Source organism: Hyperolius riggenbachi, chromosome 5 (genome assembly GCF_040937935.1).
Source record: "Hyperolius riggenbachi isolate aHypRig1 chromosome 5, aHypRig1.pri, whole genome shotgun sequence".
NCBI lineage: Eukaryota > Metazoa > Chordata > Amphibia > Anura > Hyperoliidae > Hyperolius > Hyperolius riggenbachi.
Window position 1 is genome coordinate 426,819,198 of NC_090650.1, and position 24,821 is coordinate 426,844,018.

The following is a 24,821-nucleotide window of genomic DNA, read 5'->3' on the forward strand; positions in this document are numbered from 1 at the left end:
AACAACAATGACACGTATGGGGGCTTTGCTATTAACAGCTAAAGTCTGTACACAATTACGTGACAATTAATTCAGTGAAATTGCAAAATGATGGATCCTGATCATGTTTACAAACAAAATTATTTACAATTTTTCCCAAAATTCAGTATCACAATTTTGCCTAGTAATTGCGAATTATGATGCAAAATTACGATTTTGCTAAATTTGTGCTCATTTCTACGAACACTTCATTCACCTTTTTGACCTAGGTCAATGGCCACAATAGAGATACAAGATCAATAGAAGAACATGGAGGTTCTTCTCTTGGTTGAACAGCTACTTGCCATCCAACGTTTGGTTCGGTCAAATAGGCTTACAAAAAAATCAACAATCTCTTTGCTGATTGCTTCGTATTTACAAAGTTTTCATTCCCCCCACTCCCCCCTTTACTCATTTACGAGTGTTATGCCTCTATCAAATAATTTTCTTTAGTTCTTCTTAACCTTCCTGGCGGTATCCAGTTTTAGATGCTGCGTCCGCTGGAGGATTTTTTACAATAAAATTTGATTTAAATGCTTAAGCTAGCATTTTGCTAGCTAACTATGGCCCCCAAGTCCCCCGCCACCGCTCTGATGCACCGATCGCCACGGCAATATTTACCCATCTGCGATCCCGCGAGAGCCGCAGCTTCACCATTTAGCTTCAGTCATCGATGTCATGTGCAGTCCCGATCCTCCCCATAACGAAGCCTGGAGCTGATTGGGAGGCTGCACCATCGCGGGATCCCTGGGGGATACGTTTAATGGCGGCAATCGGGGTTGATCGGGGGAGAACGGAGGGACTTGGGGGGCATGGTTAGCTAGAAAATTTCTAGCTTAAGCATATAAATCAAATTTTATTTAAAAAAATCCTCTGGGGGCCATGTGATCCTTTCCGGCGGCTAGCCCGAACGTAGGTTGGACTTACCGCCAGGGAGGTTAAAAGTGAGTGAAGAAGCATATATAGAGCATGTAGGCATGGCACACACTATTGGTACCAAGAACTGAGGGCACTTCTTTGTAGCATCTCTAGTGTTCTCCATATAAACTCCTCAACTCTCCCCAAGTAGAAGAAACCGGGAAATGGCCAATACTATTAAAGAAGCATCGATGTTATGTAATTATTTATTTTGCTTTTACAGCTGTCTGCAACCTTAAGTTAATTTTTGTTTTTCTCTTTGTCACTGTGCAGTTTAACTTTGTCGGTAAACTCCTGGGCCCACGTGGTAATTCCCTGAAAAGGTTACAAGAAGACACTTTGACGAAGATGTCCATTCTAGGAAAGGGTTCCATGAGGGATAAAGCCAAGGTAATTACCCCTATTATTCAAAATAACTGACCCCGGTTGTTTCAGATCACAAGACATTCCAGGAGAGGGAAAGTCTATTTTTCCATTAAATGAAGACATCTGCATTTTACTAATAGTGGTATTTATGTTGCTTTACTATGGTCAAAGAAAACATGTGGTAGTTTCAGATGGAAATGTTGGGGTTGAACTTGATGGTGAGCATATGGGCCTGATCCACCTACTGCTGGTAATATTGTCATGTACCCATGCACCATGGGTCGTGCTTATTGCACAATGGCTGGTACTCTGCTGCTGTTAGTACTAGCAATATTGTCATGTGCTGCCTGCGCAAAACAACCAGCAGCATGTGAATTGCGTCCTATGCTACTATGAGGTTGAAACTAAAATGTTGACTGGCTGGGACTACAGCTTATTGCATTGCAATTAAAAATTTATTTACTCTTTAGTGGAGGGAGAAGGAAAAACAGATCCCCTTCTATTCTAGAGCTCCCTCCCCACCCTTGGTTGGCAAGTAGTGATGCTCAGGGCCGGTTCTAGCTCCATTGGGGCCTCGGGGCAAAAGTACCTCGGGGGCCCTCTTAACCACCCACCACTACCACCTCACCACTGTGTTGCCGTAGGCAGTTCCACCCCCCCCCCCCCCCCCAGTATTGGTAGCAAGCCTGAAGTCCCCCCCCCTGTCAATTTGAGGGTTAATGCAGGCTTAAGTCCAAACCACCCCCCATTCCTTTAAGGGATATGTAGGGCAGGCTTGAAGTCCAAACACCCCCCCCCCCCCTCCCCCACATTTATATGGATGGCAGCCAGGGTCGAGAACATTCCTACCCACCCCCCACTAGAGCGGTGAGAAAGTCAGCTAAGCCTGACAGCCCTGACTCACCAGAACAGAGTCAGGCAGCAGGCACATCCAATTCCCCCATGGTCCGGTCCAGCCAGCTACGTCAAGTGCTTCTTCTCCTTGCAGGCATGGACACACTGATGTGACGTCCATACCTATGGCTGGCCGCGTGTATGTAACACATGCAGACAGCCAGCTAACCATGGAGACCAGGACACTATTGTCAACACCGCCAGGAGGAGGAATCAGGTATGTATGTAGCGTCGACTCCTCCCCGACTCGCGTCATTCCCCTCCACACACACCGGTATACAGCTCAGGGCTAGACCACACGCAGGCAAAGCAATCAGCAGCTTCCACGGGCTGGGGGACGCACCATCTTTGGCTGCCATTGGCAAAGGGGGCCCGGGGCCCCCAGGGACTCTGGGGCCCCAGGGCAATTGCCCCCTTTGTCTTACTTATAGCGCCAGGCCTGGTGATGCTCATGCCTAGAATTCATGGAGAAGCATGTGATTTGATTAAACAGCTAATAGATTTGCAAAGCTCTGATTTGCTGTGATCACATCCTGCTTTACCACGTGATCATGACTAGCAAATCAGAGACTTACCTATATATCTATCACCTGACCAAACTGATCACATGTTTCTCCATGAGGTATCCTAGACATGACCATCACTATTGGCATGGGGTTTCTTTGAGGAAATTTCTGTGTCTGGTTGGGAGCCCCATGAGTGTAGTTCAGTTAGATTTGTTCTTGTTAGTGATGAAAATTGCTTATGTACAGCTAACGTACTGCCCAGTTACTAGATCCGTGCAATAATGCATTAACCACTTCCCTTAGAAAATAATATGGAGAAGCCAGTGCTAACAAGAAGTCCACTTCTTACTTGGACCAAGTAAGGCCATCTTCCATCTTATACATGCGATTTCATCATGACCTGAGTGTGATAGAATATACACATGCAACAACTTTTATGCTTAAAGGAATACTGTAGGGGGGTCGGGGGAAAATGAATTGAACTTACCCGTGTCTTCTAATGGTCCCCCGCAGACATCCTGTGCCCGCGCAGCCACTCACCGATGCTCTGACCCCGCCTACGGTTCACTTCTGGAATTTCAGACTTTAAAATCTGATAACCACTGCTCCTGCGTTGCCGTGTCCTCGCTCCCACTGATGTCACCAGTGCGGTCTACACCTGCGCTGTACGCTCCTGGTGACATCAGTGGGAGCGAGGACACGGCAACGCAGGCGCAGTGGTTTTCAGACTTTAAAGTCTGAAATTCCAGAAGTGAACCAAAGGCGGGGCCGGAGCATCGGTGAGTGGCTGCATGGGCACAGGATGTCGGCGAGGAACCGTTAGAAACTCCGGGTAAGTTCAACTCATTTTCCTCCGACCCCTACAGAATTCCTTTAAATTGAGTGTATGCAAAATGGTCACATGCTTATACTGTACATCTTGTTAATCTGCATGTTCAATGTGATGCGCTGTTGTGTCAGTGTACTCTATTGTAGTTTACTAGTTGCTTCTAGGGATGAGAGTACCGATCTTGCAGAGCTCTGACTTTTGCAATGAAGTTAAGAGGCAGAATTCACACAAATTCACGCTATTCGGACATGTGCGTTTGAAACATTATGCAAATCTTTATTTTGCATAAATCCTGACAAATGTTTTCTGATCATATTTAAGGTACGGTACATGAATAAGAAAATTTGATGCAAAAATGTGAACGTTTGGGCCCAGTGAGGCAGGGATGTATTCTGCTGAGTATTGGCTAATGAGGGATTCTTCCACAGTGATGTCTTGTTGCTAAGCATCATAACTGTAAGACCCCTCAACCAAGCCCATTTAATGCTAGGTACACACCATACAATTTTCTAGCAGACTTGCCTGCCAGATCAATTATTTCCAACAGGTCCAATCTGAATTTAATTCGATTTTTCAATTTTACGATCGCTTTTTAAATCATTTTTCAATCGGTTTTTAATTGATTTTCATTGAATTAAACGAAAATCAATCGGAAAAAAAACGATAAAAAAAAATCAGAAAATTGAAAAATCGATCGAAATTCAGATCGGACATGTTGGAAATAATCGATCTGGCAAGTAAATCTGCCATAAAATTGTATGGTGTGTACCGAGCATAAGAGCTCTCATTGGTTGGATAGATCCCCCTGGTAATTAGAAGTTAACAATGAAACCTTGGTTTTCTCACGGATAGTAAGATAACACACTCTTGTTTACTGTTGCAGGAAGAAGAGCTCAGAAAAAGTGGAGAGGCAAAATATTTCCACCTCAATGATGACCTTCATGTGCTCATTGAGGTCTTTGCACCCCCTGCAGAAGCTTACGCCAGGATGGGACATGCTTTGGAAGAAATTAAGAAGTTTCTCATTCCTGTAAGTGTTTTCAAAGATTTAAATTGTAACTATTTTTGATAGGTAATGCGTTTACGCCAATGAGAGAACAGCATTCTCTGAAACCAAGAAACTGGACCAAGACTAGAGCAAAAAAACCCTATTCATTGGGATTCATTGGGATAGGCCAGCCAGAAGGGCACCATCACCTAATCTATAGTGGTAGCAGTAAAATCTGGACTCCCAGTTGCTACACACTTTCGGTCCAATGGACACAGCATGGAAGATCTTCGTGTCACTGCCCTGAAGGGTGGCTTCAAAACGTCAAATGATCGATTAATAGCAGAAACAAAATTTATAAATCGGTTCAAAGCTGTGGAGAAGGGTTTGAATAAAGACAACAACTTTTTATATTGGTATGAGGCTGATGATATTTGAACTTTCTCAGCCATTCTAGCTGAACTTGTGAACTAAGAATTTACGATACCTCTGGGTCAATCCTAATCCCAGGTCTGTGAGCAGGGAGTAAACAAGGATCCTTATCTCAGCTAACAACCTCTAACCCCATTTAGATGGTCTGTTTGAATTAAGGCATCTTAATGACATGTATTTATGCTTGAAAAAAATATCTGTTTTCCCTTTTGATGTTGCATGTATAAAGCTGTCTGTACCACCAGCCTGCAAACTAACAGGATATAAGCCCGACGAAGGCTGCAAGGCCGAAAGCTTGCTTATTTTTATTCATTTCTAGTTAGCCAATAAATGGTATCATCCTGATTTATAACTTCTTGCTAATCTATAGTGATGATCGTAATCAGCAAAATTACAATTTCACAGCATTTTCACAATTACGCCTATACGTAATTACGATTTGCAAACTAAATTGATTTCATAGTCATTCATAATTTTGCATACAAATTTGTGTAATTTTTGCGAAATTTTGCGTAATTTTGTGCCAACTTTGGAGGTTAATAGCAAAGCCCCCATACATGCTATTGCTACCAAAATTGCTACATATTTTAAAGGGAATAGTGGGTACAAGGAAAAAAAAAGAATTTCCCAAATAAACCATATGTTTTTTGAGAAAATCGATTTCAAAAATTCAAAGAAAAAATGGTTTTTAAACTTGGAAAAATGACAGTTTAAAAAACATTTTTCTTTGCATTTTTAAAATCGATTTTCTCAAAAACTACAATGTCTTTTTGAAAAATTATTTTGGGGGGGGGGCTTTGTTATTAACTGCCAAAGTCGGAACGAAATTTTGCAAAATTGTGCAAAAATTACTCGAAGAATTATGCGAGATTATGAAATACTACTATTACATACAAAATCAATGATGATTTCCCTGAAATTTTGCATTACGATTACAATGCAAAAATGCGAATTTCTATGCGAAATTTCACAAATGCAAAATTTCGGCCCATAACTGCTAATCTATAAGGGGGGCTCAGTGCCTTTTCTGCTAGTAGGTGTTTAGCAAGGACTCAAAAGAGTGGTGCTGGAGCTGAGATTTCTTACTCACTAGACATGTTCAAATCCAAAAATCAGATCTCACACATTTGGAAACTCGCAGGGGGGCCGTGATTAACACTGCAATAGTGTGCCCACCAGTTTCCACCATGGCAATTGCTTGCATTGTGATTATTACCAGAGCACAATCGCACTGCCTGCTGGAACTTCTGTATGGTATCATTGGTATGGCCTATGGGAACACAAAAAAAAAAAAACGGCATAGCAAGCTCAGTACTATGCAATGTTCATGTGATTTCCTCATGTGGTGTGAAGCTCCGCCCCTCATCTCCCTAAAATCGCAAATGTGTTTCACGTAATGATGATAGCATAAAAAATAATGATGCAACACATAAATAATTGCATTTTTGAACCACACAAAACAAAACTAATTGAATTCTGAATGTGAACTTTTTTGTGATTAAGAGATCTATTTTTATTTTTTTATTTTTTTTGCATTCCTCTTCTATATCTTTTTCTTTCATTCTTTTCAATTCCTTCCTCAAACCTCCACCCATCTTCCTTTTTTTGTCTATGTCACTTCTTTCTCTCCTCTCCCATTCCCTTTTCCTCTTCTTTTATTTTTATTACCTTCTCTTTCCTCCTCTCCCTCTCTCCTCTTTCACCTACCTTTGACCTTCTTTACCACATTTGCTTTCTTCTCTCCGCCCCTTCCTGCTTGCACTCCTCCCCCCCTCCCTATGGCGCTTATATCCATTCCCATTGTCTTTCTTCCCTTGCTTCTTCCCTTGCTTGGGGTTTCGCATTCTGTTTTTGGGCTATATAAAGTATTGTTTTGTATTTTTGATTACTTTAGCTGATATATGATTCAAGTGGTTTACTTCATTTGCGTAAAATGTTGTTTTATATGATACACATATAGCTGCTCACCCTATTCATAACACCGCTTAATGTTCATTGTGTTTCTTAACGGCACATGGTTCTTTAGGTGATCAAATTATTTGAAGCATGTTTATGACCGGCTTACGCCCATATTCAGTAGGCCTCCTCCCTGATGGACATTATGTTATGAGTAAGCAGGCTATTTACATGTAGAATGTAATGTTTGTTCCTTCCATCACTGTTATTGATGTAATAAAGCCTCTGGAATACAAGATTCTCATTCAACGCAGTCATCCTTTTTAACTTAATGTGCTTGGTGTGCTATTTATAGCGAGCTGGATGCACTTCTTGCTAAGGGCCTCCTGTTCTTGGTTTGCATTGCTGGTATGGGCATTGCAGTCAAAGCCCAGCGCTAAGGCGGGAGGTGTCATGACAACGAGCCTGCTTGTGTTTATGGCAGCGTTGCAGTGCAAGTGTGACTTTCTTTTATCTGGTTTTGAAGTAAGATTAGAAGAATAAGCATAAATGAAAAAAGTTGCAGTAGTGAGCCTTATACCAAGATGGAATAGGTTAAACAGAAAACGTTACCAAGATTTGAACTTCATCCCAATCAGTAGCTGATACCCCCTTCCCCATGACAAATCTTTTCCTTTTCTCAAACGGATCATCAGCGGGCTCTGTATGGCTGATTTAGTGGTGAAACCCCTCATACTGTATGATGTCAGTGCCTCACAGCACTGAGGTCCTGACATCACACTGTGGGAGCCTTGCTGCCAGGGATGAGCAGAAACTACGCCAGTGCGAATTTACGCATCGTAGTTCGCATCTACGCATCGTAGTTCATAGGTGAAGTTTCAAAACTACGCTTACGAATTTACGCGTAGCGAAGTACCGCTACGCGTAGCTTACGCCCACTATGCGTAGTTAATATGTGTATTGCGTAGTGAACTACGAATGCGTTACTCGCGTCAATTTTTTCGCATGCGATTGTATGCATACAAATTTACGCATTGGAAAGGGGAATGTACGCATAGAAGGGTTTCCAGTAAATGCATTTATAAAGAAATGAATGCGTACAATTTTCTGCATACAGGCATAAGTATCCGCATACAATACGCTTCGCACTACGCGTAATTGCGTATTTTAACACGTATTCTACGAAATGCATACGAAGCGAATATTTGTTTTCGAAGCCGTAGTTTGGCGAAGCGTAATTGCGTAAAACTACGCGTATTTCCAGCGTAGCAAAGTTGGCTGACTACGACCATCCCTGCTTGCTGCATTGTGGGAAATAACAGCTGTTTCCAACTGCCACAAATGCAAGCAGCATCTCCGTAAAGTGACATCACCTGCCAGCAGTAAAAATGTCACCATGTGATAAATGTAACAATGTAAATCAGGGAGAGGAAAAATTGTACAATGGGAAATGCGGACTAAATCATTTATACATAATTTTTGTAAAAATGAAGCACTTTTTTATTACATTATTTTCACTGGAGTTCCTCTTTAACTCTTATGGCTATAACTTGACATTTTCTTGCTTCTGTTTTGCTTATTTTCCTCCAAAATGCTGTACTCAGTCTCGGCACCTGTTAACAGCACATAAATCGACCTGAGGAAGTGGCTTACACTGTGAAACGCGTTGATGAAATAAAGTGTCCAATAAAAGTTTTGTATTCTTTTGAACTACATTTCAGTAGAAGACTACTTATTTAAGGTCTACTTATTTGAGGTAGAATCAGAATATAATTTGGATAACTTGTGTAATGATCTGCGCTGCTGTCTGCACTGGCAGACAGCTGTTTGACCATTTTTTAGGTCTGAGTGCTGCAGGTCTCTGGAAAAGAGACCTGTCTTCACTCTGCAAGTTGCAGAGCTGCTGTTCTGGGGAGGAATTTGCATACACTTGTCATGCAAATTGCTTAGCTGCTTCCTTTGATGGCTTGCAGTATAAATACAATTTCTTCCCAGAATTCCCTGCTGGTCATACTGGTTTGTTTCTGCTTACTTACCTGGAGTGTCAGCCTTTGCAAATCGTTTGCTAAGATTATCTTAGAGTAATTCCTTCTAGCGTAGTCAGATTGCATTATCTTTTTTGCCTTGTACTGTCTATCAGTTGCGATTGTCTTGTCGCCAGCGGCGGTCGACAGGAAATCATACTGTCTGTTGGGATTGCATTCGCCCTAGCGGTAGTGGCGGTGGTTCCTTCTGTCTGGGAGTGTAGGCCAGAGCAGCGGTTGCTACTGGCTACTCCTTCTGTCTGTCTTGTCTGGAGAGAACACTTGCTGTAGGCTCGGTGAGGCAACCGTTTAGCAAGTGTTCACATTCTCTTTTCGATTTTGTGTTACATCCATTAGTTAGGGTTGGCGTGCTTTGTCTCTGTTGTGCTTTTCGTGTGGAGACCGTGCCATTAGCGTGCTTTGTCGCTGTTGCGCTTTTCGTGCAGTGACCGAGCTTAGCGAGTGCGTTTGTTATTTTCCTTGGCGTTCTGATCATTGTTATTTGCTGTGTCTTTCTTGCTACATTTGTGCTCTGTCTTACTCGGCCTTGTGTCACTGTTGGCAATCGCCACTCTTGCGATTGCATTCCCACTGCTTTTCCGCTGTTGTGTGTTCGCCGTCGCCGGGTGGCGACTGGATTGGTGGACACACATACATTCTGTCTCTGTGCTCACTTTCTCTCTACAGGGGCATTGCACCAAAGCTGGGTTCTGTAATTTTTATACGCTTGTGGAAGACTTTCGCAGTGTCAGCGCACATCTTGTGCGCTGACCACGGAGATAATTCCGCAATCGTTACAACTTGGTTATTTTGGTTTTACGCAAAGTTTACAGTTCTTACACTATGCAATACACCTGCGGCTTTTAATAGAAAAAAAAAATAGTAAGGGTATAGTTTTGTTCTGCAAAGTATTTTGTACTGCAATTATCAAAGCCATGACATCATCAGTGACTGTCTGGTTCAGTTCATACAAAAGAAGATGAAAGGAGTCAGTTGTAACAAAAACTTCCAGGCATAGGAACAGCTTATTCCCTCAGGCAGTAGCCCTGCTTAATGCAAACCCAGGCAAATCCATCCAGCACAAACCGCAATTTTGAAACGCGTACCTATTAAATGGCCGCCGGGAGATTTGGAGCAGGGTAAAGCCGATAAACCCTAACTCCATAACCCTGCTCCTGCAGAAGTCCCGGCGGCGTTAATTACTATTCCTCCTCCAGGGCGCCATGGATAGTGGGAGAAAGATGTAATTCAGCTTCCAGCTATTGCTGGCGGATGAATTACAGTGTTTCTGTGGTAATTTAGACTCCGTCTTTTGATGGTGCTCAAAATGACTCACTGAGCGCTGCTATAGCCGTAATTGCTATTACGGCCTATGGTGGCTGCCTGGGACTTGAAAGCATTACAGCACAGAACTGAAACTGGAACATGAATGCTCCTTATCCTGATTTCCACTATGTTAACTGTCATACTGCCCTTGATCTGTAATATCTATATTGTTCCTGCTCAAATCCCATTGTCTGTGTCCGTTAAGCAACAGTTAAGTCAAACTTCTTAGGGCCCGTTTCCACTTGTGCGGTGGGAATTGCCGCGGTAAAAATTCGCATGCGGGTGCGAAATTCGCATGCGGTTGTATGCAAATTTTCATGCGAACTCGCATGGATGACGATGTATGCGAATTTAACCACGGCAGTGCCTGTGTGCAGGGCCAGTTCAAGTAACAATTGGGCCCTAAGGCAAAATTAGCCTGGGGGCCCCCCCAACAGACACCCCCCGGCCAAAAAGGCCCTTTGTTGCTGCCAAATTTCCCTCCTGGGCCCCTGAGCTGGCTGCTGACCCTCCCCCAATCACCTCCCAACTTAACAGACTCTGCAGAGTCCCTGGGGAGCAACAGTTAAGATGGGTGGGGACAACTTGGGGGCCTCTACAGGCTCTGGGGCCCTGGGGCAATTGCCCATTTTTTCTTATGGTAGCTCTGGCCCTGCCTGTGTGCTTTTCCATTGATTCCATGCGAATTCGCATGAAAATTTGCCTACCAAAACCGCATGCAAATTCCCTATTAAATACATTGTATGCGAATCGCATAGCGGTATGCGGTATGCGAATTCTGATGGCTCTGCCGTGCAGATTTTTTCTGCACAGAAAAACGCAAAGGAATCCTGACAAGTGGAAACAGCCCCATCCACTTGTATTGTCTATAAGAATCTGCATGCAGGAAACGCATGCAGATTCGCTCTAGTGGATACGGGCCCTTATAAGAGGAAACTTATTTGGCCAAATAAAATGATTCCGATTTAGAACTTTAATAAAAAGTCACACTGATGAGTGCTGACAACAACAGATGTACATTTCATGTGATGAAAGAGTTTATTCGTCTAATTAGGATTCTGGCTGAAGGCTTTTGTTGCTGATATGATTAAGTGGGAACAGGTCAATCCATCTGTCAGGACTTCACTGCGGTGTATGTCCCCATTTGTTAGATTTTTCTCTCACAGAGAGAAAAGTCAGAGGTCACCTCCTGCAACTACTATCACTTTTTTGTTTTATATTATTATTTATTTTATTTGTAGAGCACCAACTTATTATGCAGTGCTGGACAATAAACAAGGTTACTGATAACAAAACAGAACGGACGAATACTTGATCATGTATCCCTGGAGGACATTTAATTACGAGGCTGGGCTCATGAAGTCAATGAAGTGGTGATCAAGTATTTGTCATTGAATGGGATCAGTACAAGATCAACCAAGAGACACAAGGCAGAGGACTCTGCCCAACGGCTTGCAATCTAAGGAGGAGGGCACACTAGGTAGGAGATGATGTGAAGTTAGTGGAGTTTAGGGCATTGATGAGGGACGGTAGGCCAACAGGAAAAGATGTGTTTTAAAGGCTTGCTTGAAGGTGTTGAAGGAGGGGGCCTGGTGGTGGGGGGAGGGTGAACGGGAGTTCCAGAGTGTAGGTAAAACTCTAGTGAAGTTCTGGAGTCTAACAAATGAATTATTTTAAGGATTGAAAGGTTAACGTTAGAGATCTCACCTTAACGTAAAGACAGAAGAGTTAACTTTAGGTTTGCCTGAGGTAAAATGTTTCCTGAATACTACATGCCTTATCACCATGGTAACAACTCTAGAAGAGTTATTAAAGACAGGAGATAAGATGATAATTCACTAAGATCATGCTGGAGATAATAAGACAAGAGAAAACGTACCACCACCACACAGTGAGAGAGTTATCTTATCTCTTCACTCCTTAAGTTACCTCCTCTCTAGTGAAGTTACCTCCTCTGTAGTTATTTTTACATGCAGTTAACTATCAGCCTGTCTAATTTTGTAGTACTCTAGAAACGTTATTAAAGACAGGAGATAAGCTTAGTGAATGGAGACCATTGCCTGTATCATGAACCCCTTGTTTGTTTTCCTACTTTGTACAGTGCCACAGAAGATGTTGGCATTTTATAAATAATAATAATAATCCACTTCCTCTTGCCTGCATGAATGGATGCACTGCTGAGGGAATGATTGCTATAATATCCAGTTCGGCCTTTCTGGACGAGCTTTCTCGTCCAGAAAGGCACTGCTGCTTTCAATGCGTGGTGCGCGTGATCGGGCGCGTGCCCGCGCGCGCACCCGCCGCCCGCCGCTAGCCCCCCGATCAGTGAATGGGAATATAATTCCCATTCACCAATATAACTTCCCTGCAGAAATACCGACGCTTTCTCTCCAGAGAGCGTGGTATTTCTGCCCCCAGGAAACAACTCCTCTGAATTTTGGTTCCTGGATGCGAGATCGTTCGCATCCAGGACTTTTCTCACTGTGGCCATTTTGTGGCCAAATAGTAAACTGCACCCACATACATTTTTAATTAAAGAATTTGCTTATTTTACATGTAAAATAAGCAGTTTCCCTACCACACCAAAAATTACCCACATACATTTTTTATTAAAAAAATAAATAAAAAAAATACAATTAAAAAAAAAACCAAACAACATAAATAGTTACCCAAGGGTCTAAACTTTTTAAATATACATGTCAAGAAAGTATGTTATTATATTTAATTTAAATTGAAAAAATGCACCTTTATTTCTAAATGAAATATCGGCACCATAAATTGTGATAGGGACATCGTTTAAATGGTGTAATTAACGGGACAGATGGGCAAATAAAATACATGGGTTTTAATTACGGTAGCGTATATTAATTTCAAACTATAATGGCCAAAAACTGAGAAATAATGTTTTTTTTTCATTTCTTTCTTAATCTCCCTGTTAAAATGTATTTAGAAAAAAATAATTCTTAGCAAAATGTAGTACCCAAAGAAAGCCTAATTAGTGGCGGAAAAAACAAGATATAGATCAATTCATTGTGATAAGTAGCAATAAAGTTATAGGCGAATGAATGGGAGGTGAACGTTGCTCGGATGCATGAGATTTTCGGCACTGCGGCGCTGAACCGGATATACAAAATAATGGATAAGTTATCCATATACTCAAAATAAATTTTTAGAAAATACTAAACTCCCCAAAACCCAAAATGTTATCAAATAAAAGACAAATAAAATAAAAGACAAAGATACAGGAACATGAATAATGGTCAGTCTTAAAGAGAACCCAAGGTGAACCTCAGGTCAAAAATAAATACTTACCTAAGAGTGAGGAAGTAGGGATGGTCAGAATTGCCAATTTCCACTTCCGCCATTGTCGATTACCACTACCGATTCCGCTTTCCGTAACCAATTTCCGCAATCCAATTCGGATTTTCGCTGAAGCTTTGCAGACTTTAACATCAGTTTTCTCAAAAACTACAAGGTCTTTTTGAAAGATTTTTTCCCCTCTTATTCTTACTATTCTGCTTAACATACGCTGACAATTTGGTGTTTCTAGCACCTATGGGGGCTTTGCTATTAATATCCCTAGTGGTATGATTATTTTGGGATTTTAGGATCTGAAAGCGATGCAGTTTTTTCACAAGCTTTCAGACCCGAAAAATCATATCACTAGATAGATCTGCGGAAGCCCTGCAAATTACTCACCTCCCATGAACCCAGCTCGGGGTTACCACTGTGAGCTGCGGATTTCCGTCTCGAGCCTGACTCGGGATTACAGCTAAGGAGGTTAACCTCTAAAGTCGGCGACATACCGTATATTGGTAATGCGGATTTTCCGCATTTTACATTATAGTCAATGGCCATCGATTTAGTGGTTGATAGCAAATCCCCCGTAGATGCTAGAAATTTTCAGGGTATGTTATGCAGAAGAGTGAGAAAAAGAAAAATCTTTCAAAAAGAACTTGTAGTTTTTGAGAAAATCAATGTTACAGTCGGGGGAAATTTCCACAATTTCTTTAAAAATGTCTGTGATCTCTGCGAAAATCTATCTACCACACTTATATCACCCCATTTCTGAATTCTGAAATTGCATTTCCGCAGAATCCGAACGAGCATCTCTACAAGGAAGCCTCTGGATCCTCCACATACTTCCCACGCTGTCCTCTGCTGGTGCTCGCACATCGCAACCATGTTCCTCTCCATGCACAAGTGCGGTCATTGAAGAGTAGTGCAGTCATAAGCTTGCAACCCAACCAGAACTTGTTAGACTCCCTTGGGCCCACGTTTAGCAACAGTGCTCATCATTACAAGAAGAGATACCCGATATAAACATGATATAGCCAATATAAAATAACGGAAGCCCTTTAACCACCTATAGTTGCTAATGGCGGCAAAAACATTGAAGTCTATGGCGGCACCCTTTTTACACCTTTTCAACTGATACCAATATATCAGGAAATTATCCCCGCTGTGGATGTCTCTTTGAAGACCCGCTCGTGATGAAATTGTAATGAAATGCTTTTAAAGAACAAAGCTGCATAGCCATTCACTCACTCAACCAAATGTCACAACTTGGATTAAACGGCTCTATTAGAGTACTGAGGATTGAAGAACGCGCTCAATTAATTGGAGAAATAAAGTCAGGGAAGCTGAAATAAGACTAAATTGTGAAAGATCAAATAACATCCAGCTTAGTTTGGTGGCACAGGTGATGCGTGTTGTGCGCAGATTGCAGCAAGCAGGCCAAATTGTTGACAGTACTTAGCAGTAGTGTTGGGCGAACAGTGTTCGCCACTGTTCGGGTTCTGCAGAACATCACCCTGTTCGGGTGATGTTCGAGTTCGGCCGAACACCTGGTGGTGTTCGGCCAAACTGTTCGGGGTTCGCCCGAACTGCGGAATGACTAGCCGAACAGGGCCGAACAGGGCCCCTGTTCGTCCGAACAGGGCCCTGTTCGGCCCGAATACTGCCCCCCTATGGGGTCGCAGGCATAAGGGGGGAGCATGCCCCGATTGCGGGGGGGGGCGGAAATTCCCCCCACCCCCTCCGCTAGCGCTCCCCCCTCTGCCCGCTTCCCCATACAAAAGTTTCAGGAAGTAAAACAGTACCGGTGGTACTAGTGGGTGGCTGGCAGTGGGCGGCACTGTAAAGTGAGTGACTGAGGAGGAGGAGTCCGGAGAGTGACGCGTTGAGGGAGGCCGGGCAGCAGGCGGTTCAGCAGTAGTACCGTACTACTGCTGAACCACCCGCTGCCCGCCCTCCCTCAACGCGTCACTCTCCGGACTCCTCCTCCTCAGTCACTCACTTCACAGTGCCGCCCACTGCCAGCCACCCACTAGTACCACCGGTACTGTTTTACTTCCTGAAACTTTTGTATGGGGAAGCGGGCAGAGGGGGGAGCTCTAGCGGAGGGGGTGGGGGGAATTTCCGACCCCCCCCCCCCGCGATCGGGGCATGCTCCCCCCTTATGCCTGCGACCCCATAGGGCCCCCAAAAGCGGGATGTTCGGGGAGTTCGGGGTTCGGCCCGAACATGCCGACCATCGCGGCCATGTTCGGCGAACTTTCCCGAACCCGAACATCCAGGTGTTCGCCCAACACTACTTAGCAGTTCATTCTATACAGAAAAAAAAAAAAAAACTTAGTTGATTGTAGTTTGTTCACAATTATACAGGAGTGTGGCTGTTTAATTAAAAAAATGAAATTTTTTGATTTTTTGTTACTTCATAGGTCAGTCTGATGTTGTACTGACTAGGAATGGTCGGAATTCCAAATTTTATAAAATTCTGAAACTTTTGTTTGGAATTCAAAACAGATTCAGAATTTTGATGAATCCAAGTTTGCATTGTGTAATGGCAAATTGTTCATGTTAATGTGTTTTTGCACTATCCAGAAGATTAACTATGGTTTGTGGGAAATTGTGAAAATGGTTTGCAATTTCACTTACGGTCAAATTTTTGCATTTTATCATATAATTTTCTCATTCAAGACTCTTGAGCATGCTCAGCAGCAATTTTTCATGAATAATGCAAACAGTTGTTTGTTAGGTTTAGATTGTGAGCTCCTCTGAGGACAGTCAGTGACATGACTATGTACCCTGCAAAGTGCTGCAGCACAAAATGTCGAAGTTTTGAATCAGGATGATACCATTTATTGGCTAACTTAATTATTATTATTTAGTATTTCTATAGCACCGACATCTAATGCAGCGCTGTACAGAGTATATTGTCTTGTCATTAACTGTCCCTTGGAGGAGCTCACAATCTAGTTCCTACCATAGTCATATGTCCTTGTATGTATCGTTTAGTGTACGTATCATAGTATAGGGCCAATTTTTAGGGGGAAGCCAATTAAGTTATCTGTATGCTTTTGGGATGTGGGAGGAAACCAGAGTGCCTGGAAGAAACCCACACAGATACAGTGAGAACATACAAACTCCTTGCAGATATTGACCTGGTGTTTGAACCAGGGACCCAGCGCTGCAAGGCGAGAGCACTAACCACTACACCACCTTGCTTAAATACTCTACTACTCTACTCTACTACTCTCTCTCTACTGCTACTGTATAAATAAATACATAAAAATATGGCAGTACATTAGACTTTGCCTATGGCCTGGGTTTGAGTGTCAACTCCTCTGAGGACAGTCAGTGACATGACTATGTACTCTGCAAAGTGCTGCAGAAGATGTCAGTGCTATATAATTACATAATAATAATATGGTAGGACGTTAAGAGTATGAAAATTGTAGGGATTAGATTGTGAGCTCCTCTGAGGACAGTCAGTGACATGACTTTGTATTCTGTAAAGTGCTGCAGAACATGCCAATCCTATATAAATACATAATAATAATATATTAGGACATTAGTCTATAACTATGGTAGGGATAGGTAGTGAGCTCCTCTGAGGACAGTCAGTGACATGACTATGTACTCTGTAAAGTGCTGCAGAAGATGTCAGCACATGTGAATAAAAAATAAATAGAAAAAAAAATAATGTTTGTACCAGATGCAATTTATTAGCACAAGTTGAGGATATATGGAATAAACCACTGACCTTGTAGATGGGTGTTGTGGTGATTCTTCAGCAGCTGGTAACGTTAAAAAAATCAATGTCTTGTGACTATATCCCCAGAATTCCAAAGTTTCATATAAAAGGGGACAAAGAAGGCTTAGAAGGTGCCTGCTGAATGGAGCCTAGATGCTTGTCTTTTGTGCTTGTATGTCCTTGAAATACTGGACAAATACACCAACCTCATTAACTTTTTTTTTTAATGGTTGCAAGGACAGTTTTTGAACCATGCAAACCAAGTGACATAGTGACAATAGATGTCAGGATCTGTATGATGCAATAAAAAGAAAAAAGATTAATTGCGTGGTTAAAACGTAACTGAATTCTGCTATTCTCAACACCTGTCCAAAAATCCTTTCCAGTGAGGACACAATGAGGTGTATGTACCCTGGTATTGTTGGCTGTGCTTCAATGCAGCATTTTATTTTACGCAATAGAAAAGATTGAAGGCATAAATGTCTTCTACGCCCGTCTACCTTTAAATTAGAACTGCCGCGTCTGAAATGCCCATCAATCACTTTGATGCAAGCTACTCAATTTTCTGATATGCTTTGTTAACAAACGGCTATTTTTAGAGCTACCTTGTCCCTTATAAACAGTCAGTCTGACTCTCGAGTCCTGGCTGTAGGAAACGAGTGCACAGAAGATGTTTTAGGGATGTCCTAAAGAATAAGCACTTAGAAGATAATCGTCAAAAGTCTGTATGCAAAACTGACTCTGTAAGGGCGGGTGCACACCTAGAGCGCTTCTGAGCGCTTTTCAAGATCCTAGCATTAAGTGTTTGGCTAATATATTTGAATGGGATAGATCACCCCAGAGTGATGTGATTTTTTTCCCAAATGCAAACGCGGGTCCTGAGGCATTTCTGAGGTGATTCAGCCTCAACGTTAAGTATATGAAAGTGGAAAATTGCTCTAAAAACCGATAACAGAGCGATTTTCCTAGCTTTTTTTTTTTTTTACAAAAGCTTTACACTTGCAACTCTACCGTACAAAAAAATAAAAAAATTGCTACATCAAAATGCTCCAGAAATCTCTGGGCATACAGTACATAGAAAATTGCCTTGCACATGCCTAGAATCCCATTCTAAAAATGCTGAGCGCTTGCAATTATGCTAGAGGTTTTAGGTGTGCTCCAGCCCAAAATAATTATTTTTGGCCAGTGAAATAAATAAATAAAAATAAACTAAAATAGCTTACATAAAATTGACTAATAGAATAAAATAGGGAGAAATTAGTCATTCCTTAAAATGGAACAGTCAAAAGCTTCAGATTCCCTAGAGTCAGGTTTATCTTGATGGAACCAATCATTACAATAAAACCAAACTTCAGATAGACAAAAGTATTGTGGAGATAAACTATACAATCACAGATTGGCCATGGCTAACCATGGCTAGGAATTAGGTGACCAATTAACTGCTTGCTTGTCCTCTGAAGGCTCAGCCCTAGAATTAGGTAGCGTTAGGAACTTACCTCCAATGCCATGCTGAATTTGTGTCCTCCGTGAGCCTATCGGAGCAGCCAACTTCCGGGTTGGGCTGGCGCAATGTTTCCAGGAGCTGTGCACGTCTCTGCGCGCACGGCTCAGACTGGCTTTAGGCGTATAGTGTGGCTCTTCCCTCTGCTTATATGCTAGACAGTGCCGTTAGCGGCCAATTATGGGTACTGCAAGCAAACTTCTTGCAGTACTTTTAATAACCATTGAGATGCTGAGTGTAACATCCTTACCTTCCAGCGACAGGTCCCGCAGCGTCTCCGGCATGGTCCAGGCGAGCGGCGGGGCTTCTGCGCTGGCATCCTCCGGGCAGCGTCCCCGGCTTCCCTGTGACAGTGAGTTCCGGCGCGCGCGTGCGCAGTGTGGCCAATCTAACGCGTGCGAGTTCTGACAGGCCTTATAGGCTAAGGAGGTGGATGTAGGTGATGTCAGCATCACCATGTGGGAAGTGCGCTCAATTTTGGCAATGGTTTCTAAAAGTGATCAAGGTATATTTAAGGCCAGAGCACTGAGTCACTCACTGGCCTTGATACTAACCAGTTCGCTGGTTCTTGGCCTAGCTAGTGAGTTTCTGGAAGATACATTTATACATTGTGTGCAGCATAATATATATGTACTCCAGTCAGTCAGTGCTATTATTTTGTAGTTATATATATTTGTAATATATTCGTAATATTCTCGTAATATTATTAATTCAATATTATTGAATATTATTGAAGTAACATCTATTGTATGTATATCTGTGTACCAATCCTCTTGCCTGCCTCTTGACCTTGCCTTTGTCTAGTCCCTCTGTACCACTGACATCTGATACACGTGTTTGACTTGGCCTGTCCCTGACTACGTTATTGCCTCATCCTCTCAATACGACTGACATCTGACTTATGTGTATGACCCTGCTTCTTCATTGACTACGATTTTGCCTTTGTTACTCTGTACCACAAAACATCTGACTGCACGACTCCAGACTGTCTGACCACGTTGAATAAGCCTTTATATTATCTCGTCACGTATCAGCATGATACTGAGGTTTCATGATGCTCTCTGCCTATTTAAGCCTGCTCTGTTCATTATGTCCTCGCCCATGAAAGTGATAGCTGCCTTGTACTACTTTGCTGCATGTGATTTATATTCCTGAACTTCTGTGTACAGTCTGCTTTGCCTTTTGACTTTGTTATTGGATTGCCACCTGGACTGATCTCAGAATTGTGTTTGACCTATTTCTATCTTAACCTCTGAAACTGTATAAGTCTGATCTCCCGTGTATGACCTTGGATTGTTACTGGATTAGCTTATGTTTTTGAGATTCTGTACTGTGCCTTCTGATCACCTGTTGCCGACCTGGTCTGACTGATTTTCCAGCCTGTACCTGTTTAACGTGGTTCTGTTGGTACCTCTGACTTGCCCACTTCAGCTCCTATACCTTGCGCACATCAAGGCCTGGTTGTAACCAAGTGTTGGGATGACGCATTTTGTCATCCCTCGGCTGACCGGGGACAGTTCTCCTTCCAGAATGTCCTGCTCTCATTTGGAACAGAGATATTTTAAACAGAAATGCAGCACATCTTTCTTGTTCACCTTCGTACCGTGCAGCTTTTTAAAAACGATATCAGGGTAGGATCATGTTCTAAAGCCCGGCAGTTGCTTCTCTAATGGAATGTATCAAATGCTGCAGAATGGTGCTTAAAGGCTCTGTGGCTGAGATGATACTGAAATAACAGTAATTCACCGCAATGCTCTCTTCCTTATATATAGAAACCAAAAACATGACTCTGCTGCCTAACGTCTGCTAAAGGATGGGGGAAGAGCATAAGAAAAGCACGAATAATGCGTAAAGCCTTTAAAACACACCTGAACTTACATATAAAAACTTAAAACCTAACCTATAACTGGTAGCTCACTTACACATGCTTCTGCAGAGGTGGGCATTCGCCAGGGTCCTCCCTGCTTCCTGGTCCAGCATCTTTTCTCCAGACAGCCATGTGGGCTGGTATAGCTCAGGGTGCGGATCCCCAGGTGGTCCTGGCTCCATATTCTGGCTATACCAAACTGCATTGGTAACAAGGGGTAAAAGAGGCTTGGGAGGGGGGAGCAAACTGTTCATTAAAAAAATAATGTCTACTTTGAACTAGTATACAGTAAAACCTTTGATTGAGAGTAACTTGGTTTGAGAGCACTTTGCAATAAAAGCACTTTTTTTGTGTGTGAAATCTTGACTTTATGTACAAGCAACATCTTGATATGCAAGCATAGAAAAAGTATACTTGCATCACACTGATAGTTTTTCTCCCTTTGGTGCTGTAGGATTATACTTAATTGTACTTAATCAGAGTGTAGAGATTGTGCAAAGTCATATTTCCATAAAATCCTCAAAAGTAGGCAAAAGAAACAGTTATTAGATCAGTTCCTTGTTATAGTCAAATAAAAAAAGGTTAGGATGAGTCACCCGATAACAATGATTCCATTAGTTATAGTGAAAGTCTTATTTACATTATTATTTAAACAGTAACAGTACTATGTACTTAAAAAAAATCTGAACTGAAAAATGAAAGTCAAAATAAACGTACACAAGTCATACTTACCTCCCGTGTAGTCTACGCCTCAATCTCTATCTCCTGTCCCGATCCTGTTTGTCCACTGTGATCAATGGAATTCTCTGTCCTCCATTTTGAAAATGGTCATTACCCCATAACAGCTTTCTGGTCAGCACACAGTTAAACTGTACCATCGCCCACTTGAACCATTGGGAAACATTGATATTACCTGGCACATCAGTTGTCCTCTCAGCAATAACTGGCAGCAACTGATATATAACTGACACCAACTGATATATTTCAGTTCTGACAAAATGTTGTCAGAACTGGAAGGCATCATTGTCAGAAGAAAATGGTGAGCTTCTGAGAGGAACTGATTGGAAGGTAACTATGTAATGTTCATTTTAAGTCACCGCATGTGTTAAATAATTTTACTCAGTTCAGGTTCTCTTTAATATTTTTCCTATAACTGTTTTTGGATAGTGGAATAAATCCCCTGGGTTTTCATTAATTGTAATGGGGAGATTTGCTTTGATGTAAGAGTGCTTTGGATTACAAGCATGTTTCTGGAACGAATTATGCTCGCAAACCAAGGTTCCACTGTATATTTAAGTACAAATGTAATTTTACTGGGTTAAAAAGCCTTGTTTCTTTGAAGTTTTAAAATCCATTTTATTAAAAATTAAAATTTGAAATCCCCCCCCCCTCCCCTTGTTCCCACTCTTTTCCTTAATATACACAGTACATTGGGTGATTTTATCATATACGGAGGCTTTGCTATTTAACCACAAATATCAGCACCGATGACTTCACTGCAATTTGCCAAATTTATACAATTGGATCCAGTGTTTTTTCGGGTTGCCTCAAGCTGAATTTGAACAGCCATATACTCCTCAAAAAGCCCCTATACATATATAGAAAATAATAAATAAGGGAAAAGTGGAGCAAGAAACAGTATATGGTACAAATATAAGTTTATTGAAGCCAACTATGTTATTAAAAACATTTAAAAACAAGGCCAGGCCGTCCCAAGCCACAAGGAGCCCCTATGATAATGTTTGATACTTTTTGTGGAGTATATGTCTTTTGGGTTGATGACTTTTACCCCCTTTATTCCAATTACTGGAGTAATTAGCAATATTGATTGCACTATTATGCATACTCAGCTTTTCTGTGTTCGAACAGCCATATTCGGGTCAAGTATAGCAATGACCCGAATTTAAACAACACTACTCTTCCACTCAGAAGCATAGCAATAGGGGTTGCAGAGGTTGTGACCACATCAGGGCCCTTGGGCCAGAGGGCCCCAAAGGGCCCTCCTTCAACTACAGTATTGGCTCTCTATTGGTCCTGTGCTGGTAATAATCACTTCTATGGATACTTCGAATAGTGGTAATCATTAACAAGCTGTTCCCCATCCCCTTCTTGTACCTCTGACGCTGTAGTTGTCCTTGGCAGGTTTTGGTGTGCCGTATCAATTGTTATGTATAGAGTGCTGGGGGGGGGGAAACTTGCATCGGGGCCCACAGCTCTTTAGCTACGCCACTGCTTCCACTTCTGTATGACAAATATGTTGAATGTTTGAGACCTTGTGCTCCGCAACCTTCTGACTAGAGATGCATCTGTGGGTCCTCCTCAATAGGGTTTAGGTCTGGAGTCATGCTTGGCCAGTCCAGCACCCTTACCCTCAGTTTCTTTAGCAAACCAGTGGTTGTCTTGGAGGTGTGTTTGGGGTCATTATCCTGTTGGGATTACTGCCAAGCTACGGCCCGGTTTCCAAAACTAGGTGCTCATGCTCTACTACAGTCACAGCACTTGTTGGCAAACTTGGCATTGATGGTTCCCTCAATGGGTAGTTTCCCAGTGCCGACAGCGCTCATGCAGCCCATACAATATTTACAAAAATGCGTTGTGTACTCACTTTTGTGAGGTACTGTACAGCTTACTGACTACTTTACCTTACTGTGGGGTTAATACATTTACTTTTACTTTACTGAGCCATTCATTCATTTATTTCTCTAAACGTTAAACTCACAGGGTCAGGGCCATCTCTTCTAACATGTCATAGTACTGCTGTATTATGTCTTGTCTTTTGTACCAAACCTCCTACGTAGAATGTTGAAAGGCTGCGTTTTTATCTGTATTATGTTTGTACCATGTAATAGCACAAACACAAGCCTATACTGTGTGAGTGTACATACTTTATTTATGCCACTGCAATTGTGAAGCACTATAGAGGGTTATATAAATCAGTCAAATATAAGCATAAGTCAATAAATATCATCGTAATAAAACATACTTCTTCCATGAGGCTTCCAATATGTTCAAAGTAGAGACGGAGGGCTTGGCACTAGACACAGCAGGTGGGCTGGAGCCACTGGTGCTAGAGGACACGTGCTGCTCAAATGAAGTAACAATATTTCCGGAGAGAAGGAGAGAGAGGAGAGAGAGGCACCGTGCCTGTAAACACACCTTTATTTGGTTCCAATGGACATCACATACAGCAGCATGCAGTGGGGGTTAGGTGAGGCCTGACAGCCGTTTCGCGTACTAACGCGTCATCAGAGGCACTAACCTCTGATGACGTGTTAGTACGTTAGAGGTTAGTGCCTCTGATGATGCGTTAGTACGCGAAACGGCTGTCAGGCCTCACCTAACCCCCACTGCATGCTGCTGTATGTGATGTCCATTGAAACCAAACAAAGGTGTGTTTACAGGCACGGTGCCTCTCTCTCCTTCTCTCCGGAAATAAGGCTCCCAATAGTAGGGATGCTCATTTGGATTCCACGGGATTGAAATTTCCACATTTCCAACATCCTCTTTTCCAATCAGAAAACGGAAATAAGATTTCAGCAGAAATACCCCATACTGTTGTAATTTTACACCAATCACAAGACTTGGTTACCACCGAGTATTCCCGAGTCTTATGATTGGCCTAATTTATGTAATATTCCGAGATGACCACGGCAAACTTCTGCATTCTCTGATTGGTCCAATACTGCAGAGTCAACTCGAAAGTATGTGGCCAATAAGAGTATGCAAAAAATGCCAAAAAATACTCCTCGGAAAAAGGAAATCAGAAATCAGATTTGTGGCACTGTACAGACTAAGAACCAAACATGGGGCACCTAATATTACAAAATGTATAGCAAAATCCAAGACAGAAAAGGGGCGAGAGAACTCAGCCCTTGCAAACTACATTCATAATAAAACCATTCTGTAGCCAGATGTGCCCCACAGTATTAGGTTCCCACCCCGTATAACCAGATGTGCCCCATGTTTGCTTCTTAGTTTGTACAGTGCCACAAATCTGATTTCTGATTTCCTTTTTCCGAGGAGTATTTTTTGGCATTTTTTGCCTGCAGTGTTATGTGCACCCCCCTCCCCCAGTGAATTCAAATAGCCAGATTTGTCCCCCACTATTATGCAGCCCACCCCATATTGGGCAGCCCCCCTTGTATTAGGCAGTGCTCCCGCACACAGGTGACTAAAAAAGAGATGCTTTGAAAAGAACCTATAACCTCTCTCGGATC

At 42.3% G+C, this 24,821-nt stretch overlaps 1 protein-coding gene across 6 annotated transcripts in view; it reads left to right on the top strand.

The window, feature by feature from the left end:
* Positions 1-24,821, top strand: part of LOC137517891 (KH domain-containing, RNA-binding, signal transduction-associated protein 3-like) — a 228,071-nt gene that overhangs the window by 126,697 nt on the left and 76,553 nt on the right. For all 6 annotated transcript variants that reach the window (XR_011020708.1, XM_068234960.1, XM_068234963.1 and 3 more), the window contains 2 exons: positions 1,210-1,326; positions 4,415-4,561. Coding sequence is in view for 5 of the 6 variants with exons in the window: in XM_068234960.1 (XP_068091061.1) it covers positions 1,210-1,326; positions 4,415-4,561 (264 nt within the window). In the remaining variant the exon portion in view is untranslated. The remainder of the gene's footprint in view (positions 1-1,209; positions 1,327-4,414; positions 4,562-24,821) is intronic.